At 38.9% G+C, this 18,934-nt stretch overlaps 1 protein-coding gene and 1 pseudogene across 2 annotated transcripts in view; both read right to left on the reverse strand.

Moving 5' to 3' along the window:
* LOC129563306 (uncharacterized) overlaps positions 1-3,548 on the reverse strand; it is a 28,992-nt pseudogene extending 25,444 nt beyond the window's left edge. Inside the window, exon 1 of the transcript XR_016038342.1 lies at positions 3,507-3,548. The product of XR_016038342.1 is annotated as an uncharacterized LOC129563306 (transcript). The remainder of the gene's footprint in view (positions 1-3,506) is intronic.
* A 6,741-nt stretch (positions 3,549-10,289) lies between these two features.
* The window catches only part of SYT16 (synaptotagmin 16), a 162,098-nt gene continuing 153,453 nt past the window's right edge, over positions 10,290-18,934 (reverse strand). The window contains exon 7 of the mRNA XM_055437169.2: positions 10,290-11,108. Coding sequence (XP_055293144.2) covers positions 10,795-11,108 — 314 coding nt within the window. The 3' untranslated portion in view covers positions 10,290-10,794. The remainder of the gene's footprint in view (positions 11,109-18,934) is intronic.

The raw sequence follows: 18,934 nt of genomic DNA on the forward strand, positions 1-18,934 counted from the left end.
CACTTCCATTCAGCATTCAGAGCTTCTGTATGATCCAGATGCTTACATACCACTTTCGGCTGATTTGTACAACTGCCTATGGCAGGGCATGATCACAAAGCTTCCTTTCTCTTGGCAGCAGTGGTAGAGATGTAAAGACATATAAACTAGTAACAGAAGGTAGTTTTCTGTCATGAATAGGAATAATGTAATTAGCACTTTCATCAGTGTATATTTAAATCATTGTTCAACAACAAAAATACCACAGTATCTCTGAATTTAGGGATTACATTCTCAGAGCCTTTGGAATTTTCTCTAATTAGCCTTTGGAACTCCTCTCTCCATTAGACTCTAATGGAGTGAGGAAAGGCTTACATATGTTAACATAGATGATAAAACTATGTGGTTTTTTTATGAATTGTCTCCTCAAATGTAAAATAAACTCGGTTTCACATAGGTGAAATTGATCCCAGATTGTAAGTTGCTATATTTTATTTGATGAATCATATGAATTAATTCATCTATTATTGGATTCAGATCAGACACATTAACAAAATGTAACATAGCAATTAGAACTTCAAATATCATTAAATAGATAATAAACAAACTGGTACACGCAGACAACGGTATATTATTACTCACACTAAAAAAAAATAAAAGAGCTATCAAGACATGAAAAGACATAAAAGAAATTTAAATCCATGTTACTAAATGAAAGAAACCAATCTGAAAACACCACACACTGCATAATTCCAGCCATATGACATTCTGGGAAAAGCAAAACTATGAAGACAGTAAGAAGATCATTGATTGCCAAGGATTATTGGGGAGGGGTGAATAAGCAAAACACAAAAAATTTTTAGGTTTGAGAAACATCCAGGAGTGAACCCTAATGTAAACTATGGACTTTGGGTGGTAAGAATACGTCAGTGCAGTTTCGTCAGTAGTAAGAGATGTGCCCATCCTGGTGTGGAGGGTTGATAGTGGATGTGGGTGTGCAAGTGTGGGGAGAAGGGAGTGTACAGGAACTCCGCACTTTTGCTCAATTCTGCTGTGAATTTAAAACTGCTAAAAAAAATTAAGTTTATTAGTTTTTAAAAAAGTAAATAGATCACAAAGACCATCATGTTTTTTACCCGAAAATAGAGGTCAAATCTTATTTCAACAGATATTTTTATAGAAATTTCTGTCACAAGAAAGTATGCAAATACTAACTTCTTACAAACTTAATAATAGAATCTTCAATAAAATAAAATTTAAAATTCTGTAAAAGACTGTTCCATAATATTAATACTAAAGTTTAATTTACAGCTGCATTATTTTGGTGGTATAATAAAAGATTGCATTATATTTGGGGGTAGTTGTAAATTAATAAACATTATCATGTCCACAAGGAAATGTGGCAAAATTAGTAAGTTTTGCTGAAGTTACCAGCTGTAAAGAACTTGACAAACTCTTAAAAGACATGTATTCCTAGAAAGTGAATATATTATGTAGAATAAATTACATGAAAATATTTTTAGTGCATATTTTCTTCACCGATCAGAGTTTTTATTGGCAGCTGTTTGATATATTTTCCCAAATATCTAGGTCTTAGTAAATAAGATCGGAGAAGGCAATGGCAAGCCACTCCAGTACTATTGCCTAGAAAATCCCATGGATGGAGGAGCCTGGTAGGCTGCAGTCCGTGGGGTCGCTAAGGGTCGGACACGACTGAGCGACTTCACTTTCACTTTTCACTTTCCACTTTCACACATTGGAGAAGGAAATGGCAACCCACTCCAGTGTTCTTGCCTGGAGAATCCCGGGGACGGGGGAGCCTGGTGGGCTTCCGTCTATGGGGTCACACAGAGTCGGACACGACTGAAGTGACTTAGCAGCAGTAGCAGCAGTAAATAAGATATGTGAACTTTTCTATTATGGACCATCAACTAAGCAACACTAAAAAACTGTCTTTGGTAGAATTTATAGGCCACCAAACATTCTGACTTAACTCACATGAATTGAGACATGTTTAGTATTTATCTGAGATAAATTTTTATGATAAGAATTATAAGCAATAAATCCACTGGAAAAATTCCTATTTTTGTCTTCTGTTATAAAATTGAAGGCATTAAAAGTTAGATTCACACTGATTTTACATTGTTTGAGACTAGAAAACAATTATTGGTCCTTCTGCCAATATAATGACACCCCCAATGTTGATCTTCATCCATTTCATAGGATGCCCACATGTGTTTAATGTGTATAATATCTAAGACAAATTTTCACCAAAAGAAACAGAGGAACATAGGCATCTTTGTTTACACTGTCACCCCTTTATCTGGCAGCCAGTATCTCTAGTATACTTTTTCAAAAAGTAAAAGGTAGCAATGCCTTTCAACTAGTAAATCACTGAGCTTATGAAAACTGTGTCACCTTTGTTTGCACAGACCTAGCATTCCAGGGTCTAACTTACTGCCTTACAAAGGGCATTCAGTAGTCCATTCTAAAAATAGAATATATTAAATAACCAACTTCTATCTCATTTATAACTCACTTCATTTGTGGAATGGAAGCTGTATTTCCTTCTTCTAAGGCTAAAATATATCTATTTCAAAGAGGAGCATAGGCTAACAATCAATGTATTTATTCCTCAAGTAGAGGCAGAGTAATAATTTCCACTTTCCTTAAATCCTCTCCCTTTCAATGGGAAAGGGAGGTGTGGGAGAAGAGACCATTACAGAAATACAGTAGCTCAAAATTAAAGCATAATCAAAGATCTTAGTGTATACCTAGAGTTCTTATCAGAATCTAGTAAATAGAAAGTGAAAGAAAGTTAAGTCGCTCAGTCCTGTCTGACTCTTTGTGACCCCATGGAATGTAGCCTACCAGGCTTTTCCATCCATAGGATTTTCCAGGCAAGAGTACTGGCGTGGGTTGCCATTTCCTGCTCCAGGGGATCTTCCCAACCCAGGGATCGAACCCTGGTCTCCCGCATTGTAGGCAGATGCTTTTACCATCTGAGCCACCAGGGAAGTAAAATAAATAAGTGTTTATAAACGAAAATGATTGAGCTTAAGTTGTTTTACTCACCTGCTATTTTGCAGCCCCTTGGCAAGCCACTCCAGTACTATTGCCTAGAAAATCCCATGGATGGAGGAGCCTGGTAGGCTGCAGTCCGTGGGGTCGCTAAGGGTCGGACACGACTGAGCGACTTCACTTTCACTTTTCACTTTCCACTTTCACACATTGGAGAAGGAAATGGCAACCCACTCCAGTGTTCTTGCCTGGAGAATCCCAGGGACGGGGGAGCCTGGTGGGCTTCCGTCTATGGGGTCACACAGAGTCGGACACGACTGAAGTGACTTAGCAGCAGCAGCAGCAGCAGCCCAGAGTCTGGGATATAACATACCTACTATCTTTTGAATGAATAAATTATATATAAACTAAAACAATAAAATAGAGCAAGTAGATACTTTAAGGGGAAAATGAAACAAAAGTACTCCAGAAGCATGGTGATATCAATGGGAAGACAGCCTTCTCACAATCTTTAAAGTGGAACTGGGAACACTGTCGCTTGAAGGCATGACGTAAAAACTCCCATGGAGACACCTGGAGGCAGCATTAGTGAACTATGGAGAGCCAGTAGCGTGGTTTTATTCCAGTGTCCTAGGCTTCCATGCCTGCCTCTGAGTTTGTTCTCTAAACCTCAAGCTGTTTTATCAGGTCCACAGTGGCTATAAATATAGCTGATTATTGTCTGTGTGTCTAGGATACTGCTTCATAACCCGAGGGAAACAAAAACAGTCAAAGCACCCCAGGAGAGGAAATTCACCTGGAGCCTGCAAGCATCCTCAAAGTAACCTAAACAAAGGCTGAGCATGAACTCCCTGGAGAAAGCCTTCTATGATGCAGAGAAAAATCAATGTGGAAAAATGTCCAAAGGGGAAGAGGGCAGACCTGGAGTGTTGTTATTATTGATCCCGTTTGCAGGTTATGTGTACAATATCAGGCTCAGAAGGAACTTCAGAAAGACTGTCTTTTTGGGTGCCCTGCTGTTCTCCTTTAGTCAGAACCCACCACTCATGCAGATGTTTCTATTTCAAAAGACTTCCAAAAGTGATGATTCTATGATCTCTCCAACGTGGCCAAGGCCGACTCCAAGTCTCAGACTTCCCACATGTTTCTTCCAATAAATTGAATCGATACATGTCACCTCTTTCCAATAACTCAAAGCAAGGAACTTGACTTCTGTGGTACATAATGAGTCTAATTGAAAAAGTGTATGCTGGTAAGCACTGTTATTTATATTGTGACTAATTGCTTCAAAGTGTAGTCATAAAAGATTTTAAGTCTTGTGCTATCCCAAAGAGCATGGTGCCAAAGACAAGGAAATCCAAAGAATACATTATGAATTAGCACAAAACCCCCTTTATACCATTCTCCTTACAGCTCAGTTAAACTCTCTTGACTTAAAGCTCTGACTCTGTCCACATGTCAGGAAGAGAAGGAATGAGTGGTCCTCTTAGTAAGCACTCTTTACATCCTGGATAACTGTTTCTAGAAATCACCCCTCAACCTTCTCAATACTCAGCCAATTCCTTTACCTTCCCTACATGCTGAATTACTCCTAGCTAAAACCCCTAAGCTAAGGAATTCTCCAATCTCTTCACGTTTCTCCTTAACTGAGAATAGTAGGACATGAGTCAACACTTCAGCAACTTCGGAAATGTGGTCTCACACGTCCTCATCTGAGAACCCTGTTCAGTTTAAATCCACTAGTATGCGTGACTGGTTTGTGGCACCTGGTTGTGCTCAATATGAGGAGTAAATGTTCACAAAGGCTCTTCTAAGTTATTTGGACACTCTTTACTGGAGGACAACAGAACACATTTTCTATTACATCAACAAGGCACTCTTGAAAACCACTTAAAAAGGACTTAATATCAACCCTGATCAAAATTCCTTTCTTTATGGTCTCTGAAGGGAAACAGAGATAAATCATTGGTCCTGACTATTACCTCCCAGTCAAACAGCTAAATGTAAATAGCTGCATCATTAGATCACTTAAAAAAAAATTACCTATAAGGATATAAAGAAAGCCGAGCGCCAAAGAATTGATGTTTTTGAAATGTGGTGTTGGAGAAGACTCTTGAGAGTCCCTTGGACTGCAAGGAGATCCAACCAGTCCATCCTAAAGGAGATCAGTCCTGGGTGTTCACTGGGAGGACTGATGTTGAAGCTGAAACTCCAATACTTTGGCCACCTGATGCGAAGAGCTTACTCATTTGAAAAGACCCTGATGCTGGGAAAGATGGAAGCAGGAGGAGAGGGGACGACAGAGGATGAGATGGTTGAATGGCATCACCGACTCAATAGACATGAGTTTAGGTAAACTCCGGGAGCTGGTGATGGACAGGGAGGCCTGGCATGCTGCAGTTCATGGGGCCTCAAAGAGTCGGACACAACTGAGCAACTGAACTGAACTGAAGGATATAATATGGATATAAGAGCTCCCAAAAAGAATGTTTTCCATTCTGAAAAGAGTGTCAGTAGTGTTAGTTGCTCAGTCCCATCCAACCCTACAGCCGCTAGGCTCTTCTGTCCATGGAATTTTCCAGATAAGAATACTGGAGTGAGTTGCCATTCCCTTCTCCAGGGTATCTTCCCCACCCAGGGAATGAAGCCAGGTCTCCTGCATTGCAGGCAGATACTTTACCATCTGAGCCACCAGGGAAGCCAAAGAGTCTCAATATGCGTGTGTTAGTTGCTCAGTCATGTCTGACTCTTTACAACCCCATGGACTGGAGCCTGCCAGGCTCCTCTGTAGTGCCACACTACTCATTTTACTTTTCAGATCAAAGCTGAAATAGGTACTCAAGTTGCCACCTTTACCAACTCCTTTGATAGGAACAAGGTGCTCTGTCCACATATGAGCAGTAGAGAAGAGCTGGGTGTGAGGAGAGGTCTTGAGTGTGATTTATCAAGATGTACATACAAGCACCAGAGTGGATAAACTGGTCATCATACAATTATAAATTGGTCAGGATTTGGTCATTATACATCATTTAGGGATTTATTAAGACTTAATTTCTTCCACACACTAGGCTTCTCGCAGTTGAGGTTGTCCCATATGCAGACTAGCTTCGTGTAGTGTTACTAGTATAGCAGTGAACATAGCTGCCTTCCAGACTAGCTTCACCTACCCTTTTTAAAGTATTTGCAAATTGTTCTGGCAATGGCAAGCCACTCCAGTACTCTTGCCTAGAAAATCCCATGGATGGAGGAGCCTGGTGGGCTGCCATCTATGGTGTCGCACAGAGTTGGACACGACTGAAGTGACTTAGCAGCAGCAGCAGCAGCATGGATGGAGGAGCCTGGTAAGCTGCAGTCCGTGGGGTCGCTAAGGGTCGGACACGACTGAGCAACTTCACTTTCACTTTTCACTTTCACACATTGGAGAAGGAAATGGCAACCCACTCCAGTGTTCTTGCCTGGAGAATCCCAGGGATGGGGGAGCCTGGTGGGCTTCCGTCTATGGGGTCACACAGAGTTGGACACGACTGAAGTGACTTAGCAGCAGCAGCATTACTATTACTTTCATTAGAAAGAGAAACAAATCTTAAATGCACTTTTAAGCATGATCGTGAGAAGGGAACATTGAATGGTTACTATATGCCCATCTCTATGTTGTTATTTTATTATAAAAAAAAAAAAAGACCTTTTGAGGTAGGTATTATTTCCATCTTCCAGTTGAATGTGCAGACTCACAGTGTGGCTAAGCAATTTTCTTAGGGCCACACAGTAGGCAGAGTTTATTTAAAACCAGACTAGGGCCACACCCTGTGCCAACTTCTCTGAACCGTTTAGACTAATTTCATTCACCCCATCTCTCTTTTCTAGAATTTCACAAGTTGTGAAAAATGATAGTTAATCTAAAATGGCTTTTCATTTATATTAGTTTATTTTTCTTGTATATATGCAATAGATGCTGATGGTATCTAGCATATTTATCCTTTAATTCTTCCATACTCATGCTATGTCATTTATTTATAACTTTTCCTAGCTTTTCTTTTTTGGAATGAACAAGTTCTAATACAATAAAAATATTTTGGCCATTTCAGGATTATCTATCATTTGTTTTCCCTGTGGATCAAATAGAATGGCATGGTCTTTAGCCACAGTTTATGCAAAGGTTAGAGGAGAGGCCACATGTAATTTCTAGTCCTGTTTCTTCACCATTAAAGGGCATGATGCTAGCTTTTGGTTTTATGTCATCTACAAATAATCCTTTCATATTCACTTTTCTGATCCTCATATCTTGAATACTAAGCCCTCTGCTGCAAACGGATAACCAGGCTTTTGAGAAACCCGTAGTTCCATGGTCCTTGCTAAACCATCAATTTAATCAATTCAATGACTATCAGAGAAGCATTTTCACTTAGTCTGATGGGAGTTCCAACTTAAATAATGCATTACATGAAAGGAGTTTTGGTTGTCAGATAAGACCATGTGGTACAACCAGGATGCAAAACATAGTGACTGAGAAGTGTTAACAACCTGTCAAATATGTGAGTGCTACAAGTTACAAAGACAGAGGCTGTGTTTCAGGCTGTAGCGCCACGGAGGATACCAACATTTGAGGTCAATCTGTGACTGTCATGAAAGTTGACGCAAAGTGAACAGTGCCTATGGTGAGCAACAGCGTAGTACCATGCTTTCTTTTTCTCTTCTCATCTCCCATCATGGCGAGGATTCTTTCTCCAACTTTGTACAGGTGGAATGTCAAGTCTATTACACCCAAAGACGGCACAAGCTCTTTTTCTATTAAGAGAGACAAGGCTTCCCCCTTCACAGTTATGCAACAGCAGCAAAAAGAGGGTCCAAAACAACTGTGCATCACACTGGGAGCCAGTGAAGGAGAGAGTGAGGGCCAGGTGCTCGGCTGCCTGGTGAATGGCCCGTTTAAAGATTCAACAATAGTCAAAGGCGTGCAGGGAACACAAGAGCCACCTCCGTGATTAGGGAAATGGGCACTTCCCAATTCAGTGTTAACTCATGCCCTGAAAGAAGGCACGCTGTAAATCACATTTCCATAAACCGCCTGCATTATTTACCTTCCAAAATAATATTTTATAAGCATTCTCATAGAAAGAACTACTCAACAAATTCTAGTGCTTCTTCAGTTTCATATCTCACTATGAGATATTAATTATTAGCTAGATAAAATAGCAAAAGCAGCTTTAACATGGCAGAACCAATGAATTATCTTTCATAACTCTTTTGAAAAGAAATGTAGATATAAAAGCTCAAGTGAAAACACGTTAAATGCATTGTGTCTAGACTCTGCCAAGAAAATAAGGAAATTTAAGTGCACGAAATGAAGATTTTACTAAACCAGAATTTCAAATCAATGTAAAAAAAATTCAGACTCATATTTTAATGTGTCTTGTCATTAGCATTTTATATTTATACAAGCTTTAGGGTGAATGTGGCTGTACATGCATCCTACATGGTGAATAGCAACAACATAGTAAAATCATACCAGTGAAAAATGCTTCTCAGGCAGCCCTCCCCTTAAAATTTCTGTCAACTCTACCATAAGCAGACTATGAGAAAAAAAGATCAAACACACAAGGATATTTTCACTGTATCAGAAGAAAACCATAGAAATGGTGGGTCAAGGCAGCAGAAAATGAAGTATAGGCGATTATTGAGTACCATAAGACTAAGGATGCGGCAAACATAGAGCAGGAAAATATGAGGAGGAAAAATCCAGGCCCATCTGTACAATACATGCAGATTTTTTTTCAAATGTAAATTTTTAAGTGAATGCTGCTTTTATGTCACTGGATAAAGGAAAGCATAACAAGGCTGCTCTGCTTCCCCTTAAGCACAAGCGCATAAAGAGAGTAAGGGATGTGAAAAGCCAATTCTTTGTGCCACTACTTAATCAATTGCACTCAGTTCTACTCAATGACACAGCCACACTGCAAAGACCACTCAGCAGTTAATGGATATGATGTTGGAAAAGCACTTTGAGGTCTTCCAAAGCAAGGCAGGGGGAAAACCCAATGGAACATGGATTTACTACTTATTCACAATAACTGAGCAGCATTATGTACAGAACTCCCATGACCTGAAAAGAAAGATTTTCATTTATTTTTCTAATTCTGATTCTTCCATAGGAAATCACATCTTTCAAAAGCTTGAAATTGGACTCAAGTTATCCTGTGTCCTAGTCTGGGCTTGTCAGGATAACCATTACAGGCTGTAAGGAATAAATATGTGATTTAAGTGCTACAGCCTACGTTTACAATCTGTCAAAATGCAGAGCTGAGGAGGAGTTATGTGTTTTTAACTGTATACATCCATCACTAGCTATCATCCTTCCCACAGACAGTGAAAAGTCAACAATGAAACATAAAAGCTAAAAATAAGTGACAGCAATTGCTCAGAAGAGCTGCACATGGGGCTCAGTTTTACACGTACACACATCCCTTCCCTTTTCATGACTGCCAATTTAAAGTAATTGAAATTAAGGGCTCAGACCTAAGAAAATAAACATGCAATGCACAATAATGTAAAAGTCAGTCAGAAGTAAAATTTCATGCTCATAAACACATGATCAGTGTTCTAAATGGTATGTGACCAGAATGCAAGTAGTGACTAATATATGTTGCTGCAAATACCATGAAAAATGACAATTATAGGCACTTCAAATGCTCAAAGAAGAATCAGTGTCATTCCTCACAAACTGAAAATAGTCTTCATTCATTTTATAACATGTTCATTTCTAAGTATCAATAAAATCAATATTTATTAAAGACCTATTGTATGCAATGCACTATGCTTTGATGGTCAAAAATATTGCATTAAAATATGGTTTACATGCAAGTGCACAATCAAAAAATATGTATGAGTGAGTATATTGTATTGAATATAGAAAAAATATCATATAGGAGACACTAGATTCAGAGAAACCAATACACCCATGACTTAAATAGGTTTTTTTGGTTTTCTTCTCATTCTATAAGAATTTGTCAGGTAAGAAAAAGAGCATAAAAACCTTGAAAGTTTTAAGTTTGAAATCTTACATGCTGTAAAGGAGACAAGTTGCCTTGTAACAGTAGTTTTCTAATTCTTTTTCAGATTCAAAATGGTTCATCTAACCAAATCTCATAGGAAACCAATATATATAAGATAAAAAGAGCTATTTAATTCATACAAATTTGCTTTATAAGTACAAGTTTATAACATTTATTTGTTAGTCAAATAAATGAAGGTTTTTTTTTTTTTAATAAAGAGAAAAATGTGAAATGGGGGATTATGGATGACAGCTACATTCTTTTATGAGACTTGGGGTCAGATTTATTTCTGTATTTTGGAGTGTTTTGCACCATATTAAGGAAATTCTGATTCCTACACACCAGTGGTTTACAAACTGTAACTTTTAACAGCACTCTTACTGTTAAATCTCAGGGAGCAGAGGCAGCCAGAGAAGCTTCATTCCAGAGCCTGACCCAAAACTCAATAGCCTACTAACACAAATTAACTTATCATCATTCATCCTAACCATGATGACATTTTCCATAAAGCATACTCGACAGTACACATCTGGGCTTTTTTTTTAATTATAGTATTTAAATCTAAATCAAACCTTTGAGAAACTCAAAGATCCTCCCACCCTGACAAGGTCTTAGGGGTTAGTAAAATTCAATCCCTTCTTACAGCCTGTCTGTAGAAAGCCTGCCAGCAAGCACTGAGTTGGTTTCAGTCATTGAAACACATATCACCAGGGTGGGTACCGCCCACAAACACCTCTTGACAAACCTAGGATTCGAGAAGGGTGTGCCACCTGCAGACCTGCTGCCCTTTGATCTCCTTCATTTCCTCCCAGTGGTCTCGCTCCTCCTCTCCACTGCTGTTTTGACCCAAAGCAATCCAACCAATCATCTCTTTACGCTTCATGGTACGCCTGTTATACACGGAAATCATCAGTGTGACATCAGACAGCTGAAAGAGGGCCACCTGGAAAACAAAGGCCTCCTTATAGATGGGATTGGGCTGACCACGTCGGATGGACGTCTTGCAACGAGACATCTCTTGACCCACAGAATTGAAGAGAAAGAGCTTTCCGTATGTATCTAAGAAAGAAACAATAGAAATGAGAAAACATCAGTGCCTTCTGTTTTGCTAGTTTAATTGCAGAATCTACATGGGCAGTACATTTTTCCTTTTTCAAAGGGTTAGGGTTAGGGTTAGCAACTGAGCAGCATCTTTAGGCCTGGAACTTGCTGTTGGACTAACACATGGGCTTCTCTGGTGACTTAGTCAGTAAAGAATATGCCTGCAATGCAGGAGACCTGGGTTTGATCCTGGACTTGGGAAATCACCGGAGAAAGGAATGGCAACCGACTCCAATATTCTTGCCTAGAGAATTCCATGGCCAGAGGAACCTGGTGGGCTACAGTCTATGGGGTTGCAAAGAGTCAGACATGACTGAGTGACTATCACACACAGGACACACATCTTACATGAACTCTTCCGAAAGGGATGATTAACCTTTAATGCTTAATGTTTTCTGTAGCCCACCATGGGATGCCATGCTGATGCTTACTGGAAGGTCTACACGTGCAGGGGTGTGTGTGCAGTGGTATTTGTGGACATGCACATTCTTCATCCATATTTTATTTATGTAACATTACATATACATTTTGCTCTATGTGTTTTTCTTTTCATTGTCAAAGTACTATTTACGCCTAAAGAGTCTCTTCTTTTCTCATTCTCTACATATGCTTTGGACCATCTCATCCACTCAGGAACAACAACCAGATCTGTATCTCTGACCAAGACTTCCCTTCCAAGCTCAAAATCCAACGGAATGCCACACTGTTTCTTGTAAAATCCCATCTCACACATATCATGTCTCCTTTTTAAAAACTAGCTGCTTTAGTGTCCCCCAACTCTGTGAATGTAGCATCATTTGATCAAGTCCCAAATCAGAACTCAGGACCACATCTGTGACAAGACTGGCTTCCTTACCCCTAGTCCAGCTGATCAATCACCAAGTTCTGTTGATTCTGCCTCTACAACAGCTCCCAAATCCACCCACTTTCTTCTCTCCCAATGCTGCTGAACTCTTGATGTATACTGTCAGTTCAGGTCACCAACCTCTCCCATTTGCATTACTGCATGTTTCTCTGCTGATGTCCAGTCACTGGATTGACAAATCCCATAGTCAAAGATTTGTATAGTCAAAGCTATGGATTTTCAAGTAATCATGTATGAATGTGAGAGTTGGACCATAAAGTCCTGAATATTCATTGGAAGGACTGATGCTAAAGCTGAAGCTCCCGTACTTTGGCCTCCTGATGCAAAGAGCTGACTCAATAGAAAAGACCCTGATGCTGGGAAAGACTGAAGGCAGAAGGAAAAGGGGACAACAGAGGATGAGATGGTTGGATTCGGCATCACAGACTCAAGGGATATGAGTTTGAGTAAGCTCCGGAAGATGGCAAAGGACAGGGAAGCCTGGTGTGCTGCAGTCCATGGGGTTGCAGAGTTGGACACAACTGAGCAACTGAACAACAATAGTCAGAGGGGTCTTTATAAAGTACAGATCTGGTTGTATCACTCTCACTAATAAACAAAGACTAAATCTTCAATATATCCCACTAGTCTCAGGATAAAAAACTAAATCTCTCAGCAAAGACTACACACCCTGACCCTTTTATCTTCCAGTTTCATTGTGGATCACCATTGCCTTTATTCACTGCATCCCCACTCCACTGAACTACCTTTATCCCTCCAACCCACCCTGCTTCTCTTTCTCTTTCACCTCTGCATAAGTTATACATGCCTTGACATCCCAAATGATACCCACCATTCAGTTCAGTCCAGTCGCTCAGTCATGTCTGACTCTTTGCAACCCCATGGACTATAACACGCCAGGCCTCCCTGTCCATCACCAACTCCAGGAGTTTACTCAAACTCATGTCCATTGAGTCAGTGATGCCATCCAACCACCTCATCCTCTGTCATTCATTAGTTTGATTTAGATGTCACTTTATCTAAGAATCTTGGATGACCACTTTCCCCCATGCTGACCATCTGCAGGCTCCATCAAAATCTAATTTTAGCCTCTCTCAGCACTCATTACCCAGTATTTCCATCGTCTGTTTACTTGCTGCAAAACCGTCAGTTCCCAGATGGGAGAAAGAGAGATTTCCCTGTTAACCATTGTACCCCATGCCTGGTATAATGCCTAACATGTGGTAGACACTTAATAAATATTAAATATTTTATAATGAATGTTTGTGACCATCCGGGAGGCTCAACTTTCTGTTTTCTTTTGAACTTAAGTTTTCAAATTTGCAAAATGGAGCTAAACCCATTTTATAACCCCTGCACTAGAATACCATCAGATGGTCACTAGCATCATAGGTTTAGTCATTTATAGAAAGTAAGTACTAACATAGTCTATTACTTTTGCTAAAATTCCTGAATGGATAATTATAAAAAATTATATCTTAAGACAGTTCTATTTTTACTAAAATCACATAATGTATCAATGTATTGACTTTCTCTTAACTACAACTTTTACCACTAATTTATATGTGTTTTATCCTTTTAAAAAAAAATCTACATTTTGGTGTTTCCCAAATTTTATCATTTTGTACATTCTGTTCAATGTGGGCTAAATGCCGATAAGTGTTTACTGTTCACTTTCCCACCTAACAACCAGTCAAACTTTTTAAAGTGTAAACCCAGATCCCTGTAATTTATCGTTCTCTACCAAGGCACTGTAAGATAGGAAACAAATTACAACCTGCAGTTTTCTTTCTATGTTGATCTTTTTCTATTCCGGTTTGATGTGTTATTTTATGCACTTATCTGCTGAGAAACACAAGGTGTGAAATTGCACTTCAGGTGTGAAAACACTTTTCTGTCTCAGAAAAAGGGCTCTCCACTCTTCAAACTGCTCTATGGAAAAAGCTGTCAGCAAACTGACAATAAGGGAGTGAACTTGTGTTTCCGCAGCCGTACAGCTACACAATTTCTGGAGGAAAAGTTCAATCCAGTCACCAAACTGATCTGGCAATTCTGCTGCCAGTTATGGCAGTGGGAATTGAATTAATCTTGCAAACAAAGACTTGCTCATTTCACAAAGAGAGCAATTTCCAGCTTTCACCTGGTCAGAAGATTATTTTCTAATTACGAGAAAGGCTATTCACAACCAAACCATCACTAGAGTTGAATTGCACATGTATGACAAAAGGGGGAAATAATAAAAGTATAAACAATCCGGTCTGAGGACATCTGACCAGAAGAAGAGAAATGCCCATGCCGATTGTTCCAGCTCAAAAGGGAACCTTTTATTGACAGTAATCATATGCTTACTTTTTAGCTATCCAGGGCTATGACCAGAAAATTCTGCTTGTGAGGAATAGTGCGGAGTAAAGTTGGAGTCTTTGGGGGGTTCAATGAGCATCAGTCACAATGGAAGAGAAAGGGTCAAGTAAATACGCAACTTTACTGAGCTGTTTTAATTCTTTGGAATTGAGAGTGTAATACTTGCTGCAGAGCACCACCAAGCAGTATTTCATCTTTGTTGATTCAGATGCCTCTCAGCGTCTCTAGCAACATAAAACCATCATCAAAAGGCTGAATGGGTCACAATCCCCTGGTAGCTCTGGATGCTGTCCTTCTGACTCACCCTGTCAACTGTGTTATGGGTCACTGTCACTTTCTCCACAAAGAAGACACCACATGAACCAAAAAAATTGTAACAGCCAAATATCTCCAATTTGTCATGACACAAACCTATGTCATTTGGGATTCAGAAGTCATCTTTTCAAAGAAACAATGCAATACCACAAAAGCTAGTTACATAGCTCATACAAAACAGCTGCCCCACAGCAGCATGATGGTCTGTCATTTGTAACAGACTTAGCCTTGGGGTGGGGGTGGGGCACTACTATTCTCTGGGCAAAGGAAAGGAATTGGTCATTTAACCTCTCCTTAACTTCTAATGTATTCATAATTATTAAACATCTTCAATATACACAAGAGAGAATAACATTAATACTACCTATACCAATCATGGATGCATACTTAGTCGCTTTAGTCATGTCTGACTCTTTGCGACCCTATGGACTGTGGGCTGCCAGGCTCCTCTGTCCATGGGATTCTCCAGGCAAGAATACTGGAGTGGGTTGCCATGCCCTCCTCTGGGGGATCTTCCTGACCCAGGAATTGAATCTGAGTCTCTTACTTCTCCTGCATTGGCAGGTGGGGTCTTTACCACTAGCACCACCTGGAAAGCCCCATTTGATATACATCATTTTTCATATTTACTATTGACCTTTCTGCTTGATATTTAGGAAATAAAATATAATTGAAGATCCTTGAGTATCCCTCCTATATCCTGTTTGGTTTCCTCTCTCACTACAGGTAATTTCTCTCCTGGATTTGGAATTCATCAACTTTATGTATATTTCACCTTTCACTATAAAAGTAGCTGTAAATAAAGCTATCCAGAATACACTTAAAACTATTTCACACATTTAAAAGTATTTAGCATTTTACTGTATGTCCTCCCAAAGCTTGTCTTCTTTTGAATTCAGCATTAAATTTTTATATTACTTATATTGTTGTATACACCAGTGATTCATTTAAGTGTACATAGTGTTCTAGTATATTAATAAACCACAAGTAGCTTATTCATTATTTTAATTAATGGACATTTGTTTTTAATAACAAAGAATTGAAAAGATTTCAGTGAACACTTTGGTATTTTATATCATACCAACATTTGAGAATTTCTCTAATACATACATCCCTATGAGTGGATTATTGACTCTTTATAAATTCCAGAGACAAAATCTTGTTATTTTTATTGTCAATACCTTCTCCATGCCTGTGATTTATCCTTTTGCTTTGTGTATAGTAACTTTTGCAGTTTAAGTGCTTTACGTTCTTGTGGAGTCAGATTTATCAATGTTTTCCTTTTCAGTCGACACATTAAAAAATTGTTTAAAGAAATCCTATCCAAACTCAATGGTCTTCCACATTCCTTCTATGAGTCTTAAGAATTTGTTTTTCAATCTGATCTTTAAGCCACCTAAGATTGATTTTTGTATGTGGCGTGAGGTAGGGATCTAATTATTTTCCCAAATCAGAAGCATTATACATTAAATAGCCCATTATCTCCCAGTTGACTTGCAATATAATGTTGATCAGATATCAAGCATCTAGCTTTAGAGTCCTTCCCTTGATATTTATTATCACCCTTTTAGAATATGTCTTGATATCTGTTAGGAATAATCCTTATATCATCTTTTTAAAAATTTAGTTATTCCAAACTCTTTCTTTAACTGGCTCTTGCATATGAATTTGAGAATCAGTTAGTCAAGTCCTTTTTTTAAATAAAAAATCTGTGGGGATTTTGATTGGGATTGCACCTGATATATAAATTTGAGGAAAGCTATTATTTTCACAATATAGATTATTCTAACCAATAAATACATTCATCTATTTAGTTTTATTTTGTGTATTTCAAAAAGTGCTGTTATTTTTAAATAATTTTCTTACTCATCTTTTATTAATGGTATCTTTTGGTACTATAGCTACTGTTACTTTTGTATATATTAATATGTTAAAACTCTACTATCTGTCCTTGATGTATTAGAAAACAAGTTTGTATTTTAAAATGTTATTAGTTTAAATTTATAGGTTTTCTTGCATTTTTAATGCAATTATATTTTCTATAAAGAATGGCAGTTTTGTTTCCTCTTCTCTAGCTTTATTTTTTTTTAATTTAATTAATTTATTTTTTTATTTTACAATATTATATTGGTTGGTTTTGCCATACATTGACACGAATTCGCCCCAGGTGTACATGAGTTCCCCCTCCTGAACCCCCCTCACCTCCCTCCTCCCTTTATTCTCCCTCTGGGTCATCCCCTCACACCAGCCCCAAGTATCCTGTAACATGCATTGATCCCGAACTGCTGATTCGTTTCTCTTCTCTAGCTTTAAATTTTTATTTCTTTTTCTTATTCTACTAAATTGCCTTGAGTTTCCAGTTTAATGCTGAGTGAGAGTAATTCTAATGGGAATCCTTATTTCTTTCTTGATGGATGTCAAGATTAAGAATGATAGCTAGTGTCTATTTTCTTAAAATGCTCACCATCAGGGTTAAGTATTCCTTTCCCTATTCCCTGGTGGCTCAGATGGTAAAGAATCTGCCTGCAATGCAAGAGACCTGGATTTGATCCCTGGGTTGGGAAGATCCCCTGGAGAAGGGAATGGCTGCCCACCCACTCCAGTATTCTTGCCTGGAGAATTACATGGACATACAGTCCATGGTGTTGCAGAGTTGGACATGACTGAGCGACTAACACTTCTCTACCACATACTAGTTGTTGACATTTAATACCATTTATGCCTTTCCAAGCTCTTTACCAAACTTAACATTACATTCCCCTCAATCTCTTGCCAGTAAGATCTCAGTTAGATTTCACTAATGAAAGTGAACTGCATGAGACAGGAAAGCAAAAGGAAAGGGAAGCCACAAATCCTTCCAGGCCACAAACCAGTTGCAGGCATGTGGACAGGAATTAGCAAGCAGATGGCAAAGTAGGGTGTTCACCCATGGCATTCAAAGATCCTTATGAGAACCATTCCTTTCATGCACATAGCTCAGATTGTACTGGCACCTTTCGTGTGATGCCTCTACTTCTGGATTTCCTGGCAAGAGCTTTCCTGACCTTTACTGACCAGACTTCCCCTGCTTGAAGCCTATCAGAAACAACTTCTGATTCAAAATATAGCTAGAGTATTTTGTATTTTCCTGACAGAATTGTGACAAAGTAATCAGTAATATGAACTGGAATGCAACTAAAATAAAAATACAAGAAGACCACTGGCCTAGAAGTTGGGTGCCAGGTGATGAAGAAACTCCTATCAGAGGCTAGGATAGTGGAGATCCATCATCCACATTAAGTGATGGTAAACTGTCATCTGCTATCACTTGGAAGGAAGCACATATGCCTAATATTTGCAGTTATAAGGGAAAAAATTGAAAAACAGAATGTTAGAAGTGTGTATTCACTACTACTGGCTTCATCTAGAGGCTGGGGAGAGGTGAAATGTACCCTTAGGAAAGATAAATGTGCAAGGAAAGAGAAAGAGATCCTGAAATTCAGACATTTCTGTGACTGGAAAAGTTTCTTGCTTCTAGATCTCCAAACAGAAAGAGATAAATTTTAAAAAGCTTCAAACAACAAAGGCTCAATAAACCTTCTCAGGTGAATAATGTGATAGTGACTTGGGTTAAGTATAAATTAAGGATGAAGGCGTCACACCAGATTTGAGGTGCCTGAGCCATGTGACTGACTTCTGAATATAGAATATTAGAAGTAATACATTACCTTCAATCACAGCTGAAGTCAGACATTCCCCTGTCTCTTCCCCTTCCATGACAATAAGGCTGGTCACATTTTGAATATATTATCACTTCATTAAATGGAAAGAATCTATATCCCTTACTCATAGTTTAGAGGAGCGTTACCTGGCTTACTTTGGATTGTGATGAAAGGGAGAAATAAACCTTTGCTGTGTTAAGCCATGAACCCTGCAGAATTTGTTACTGCACCATAACTTTGCCTATACTGATACATCTTCTATTATTCATCTGCTATGAGTTATGTTTGCCAATAAAGCATAGTATATCTCATCAAGAGTTTCTTTTGCAACTGTTGACATGATCAAGTCTTCTCATAAATCAGTTGGTATAGTGAGCTAGGAGAAGGCAATGGCACCCCACTCCAGTACTCTTGCCTGGAAAATCCCATGGACAGAGGAGCCTGCTGGGCTACAGTCCATGGGGTCGCTAAGAGTCGGACACGACTGAGCGACTTCATTTTCACTTGTCACTTTCATGCATTGGAGAAGGCAATGGCACCCC

This window comes from Moschus berezovskii, chromosome 9, assembly GCF_049115385.1.
Source record: "Moschus berezovskii isolate FMDL1 chromosome 9, NW_MosBer_1.0, whole genome shotgun sequence".
NCBI classification, from domain to species: domain Eukaryota; kingdom Metazoa; phylum Chordata; class Mammalia; order Artiodactyla; family Moschidae; genus Moschus; species Moschus berezovskii.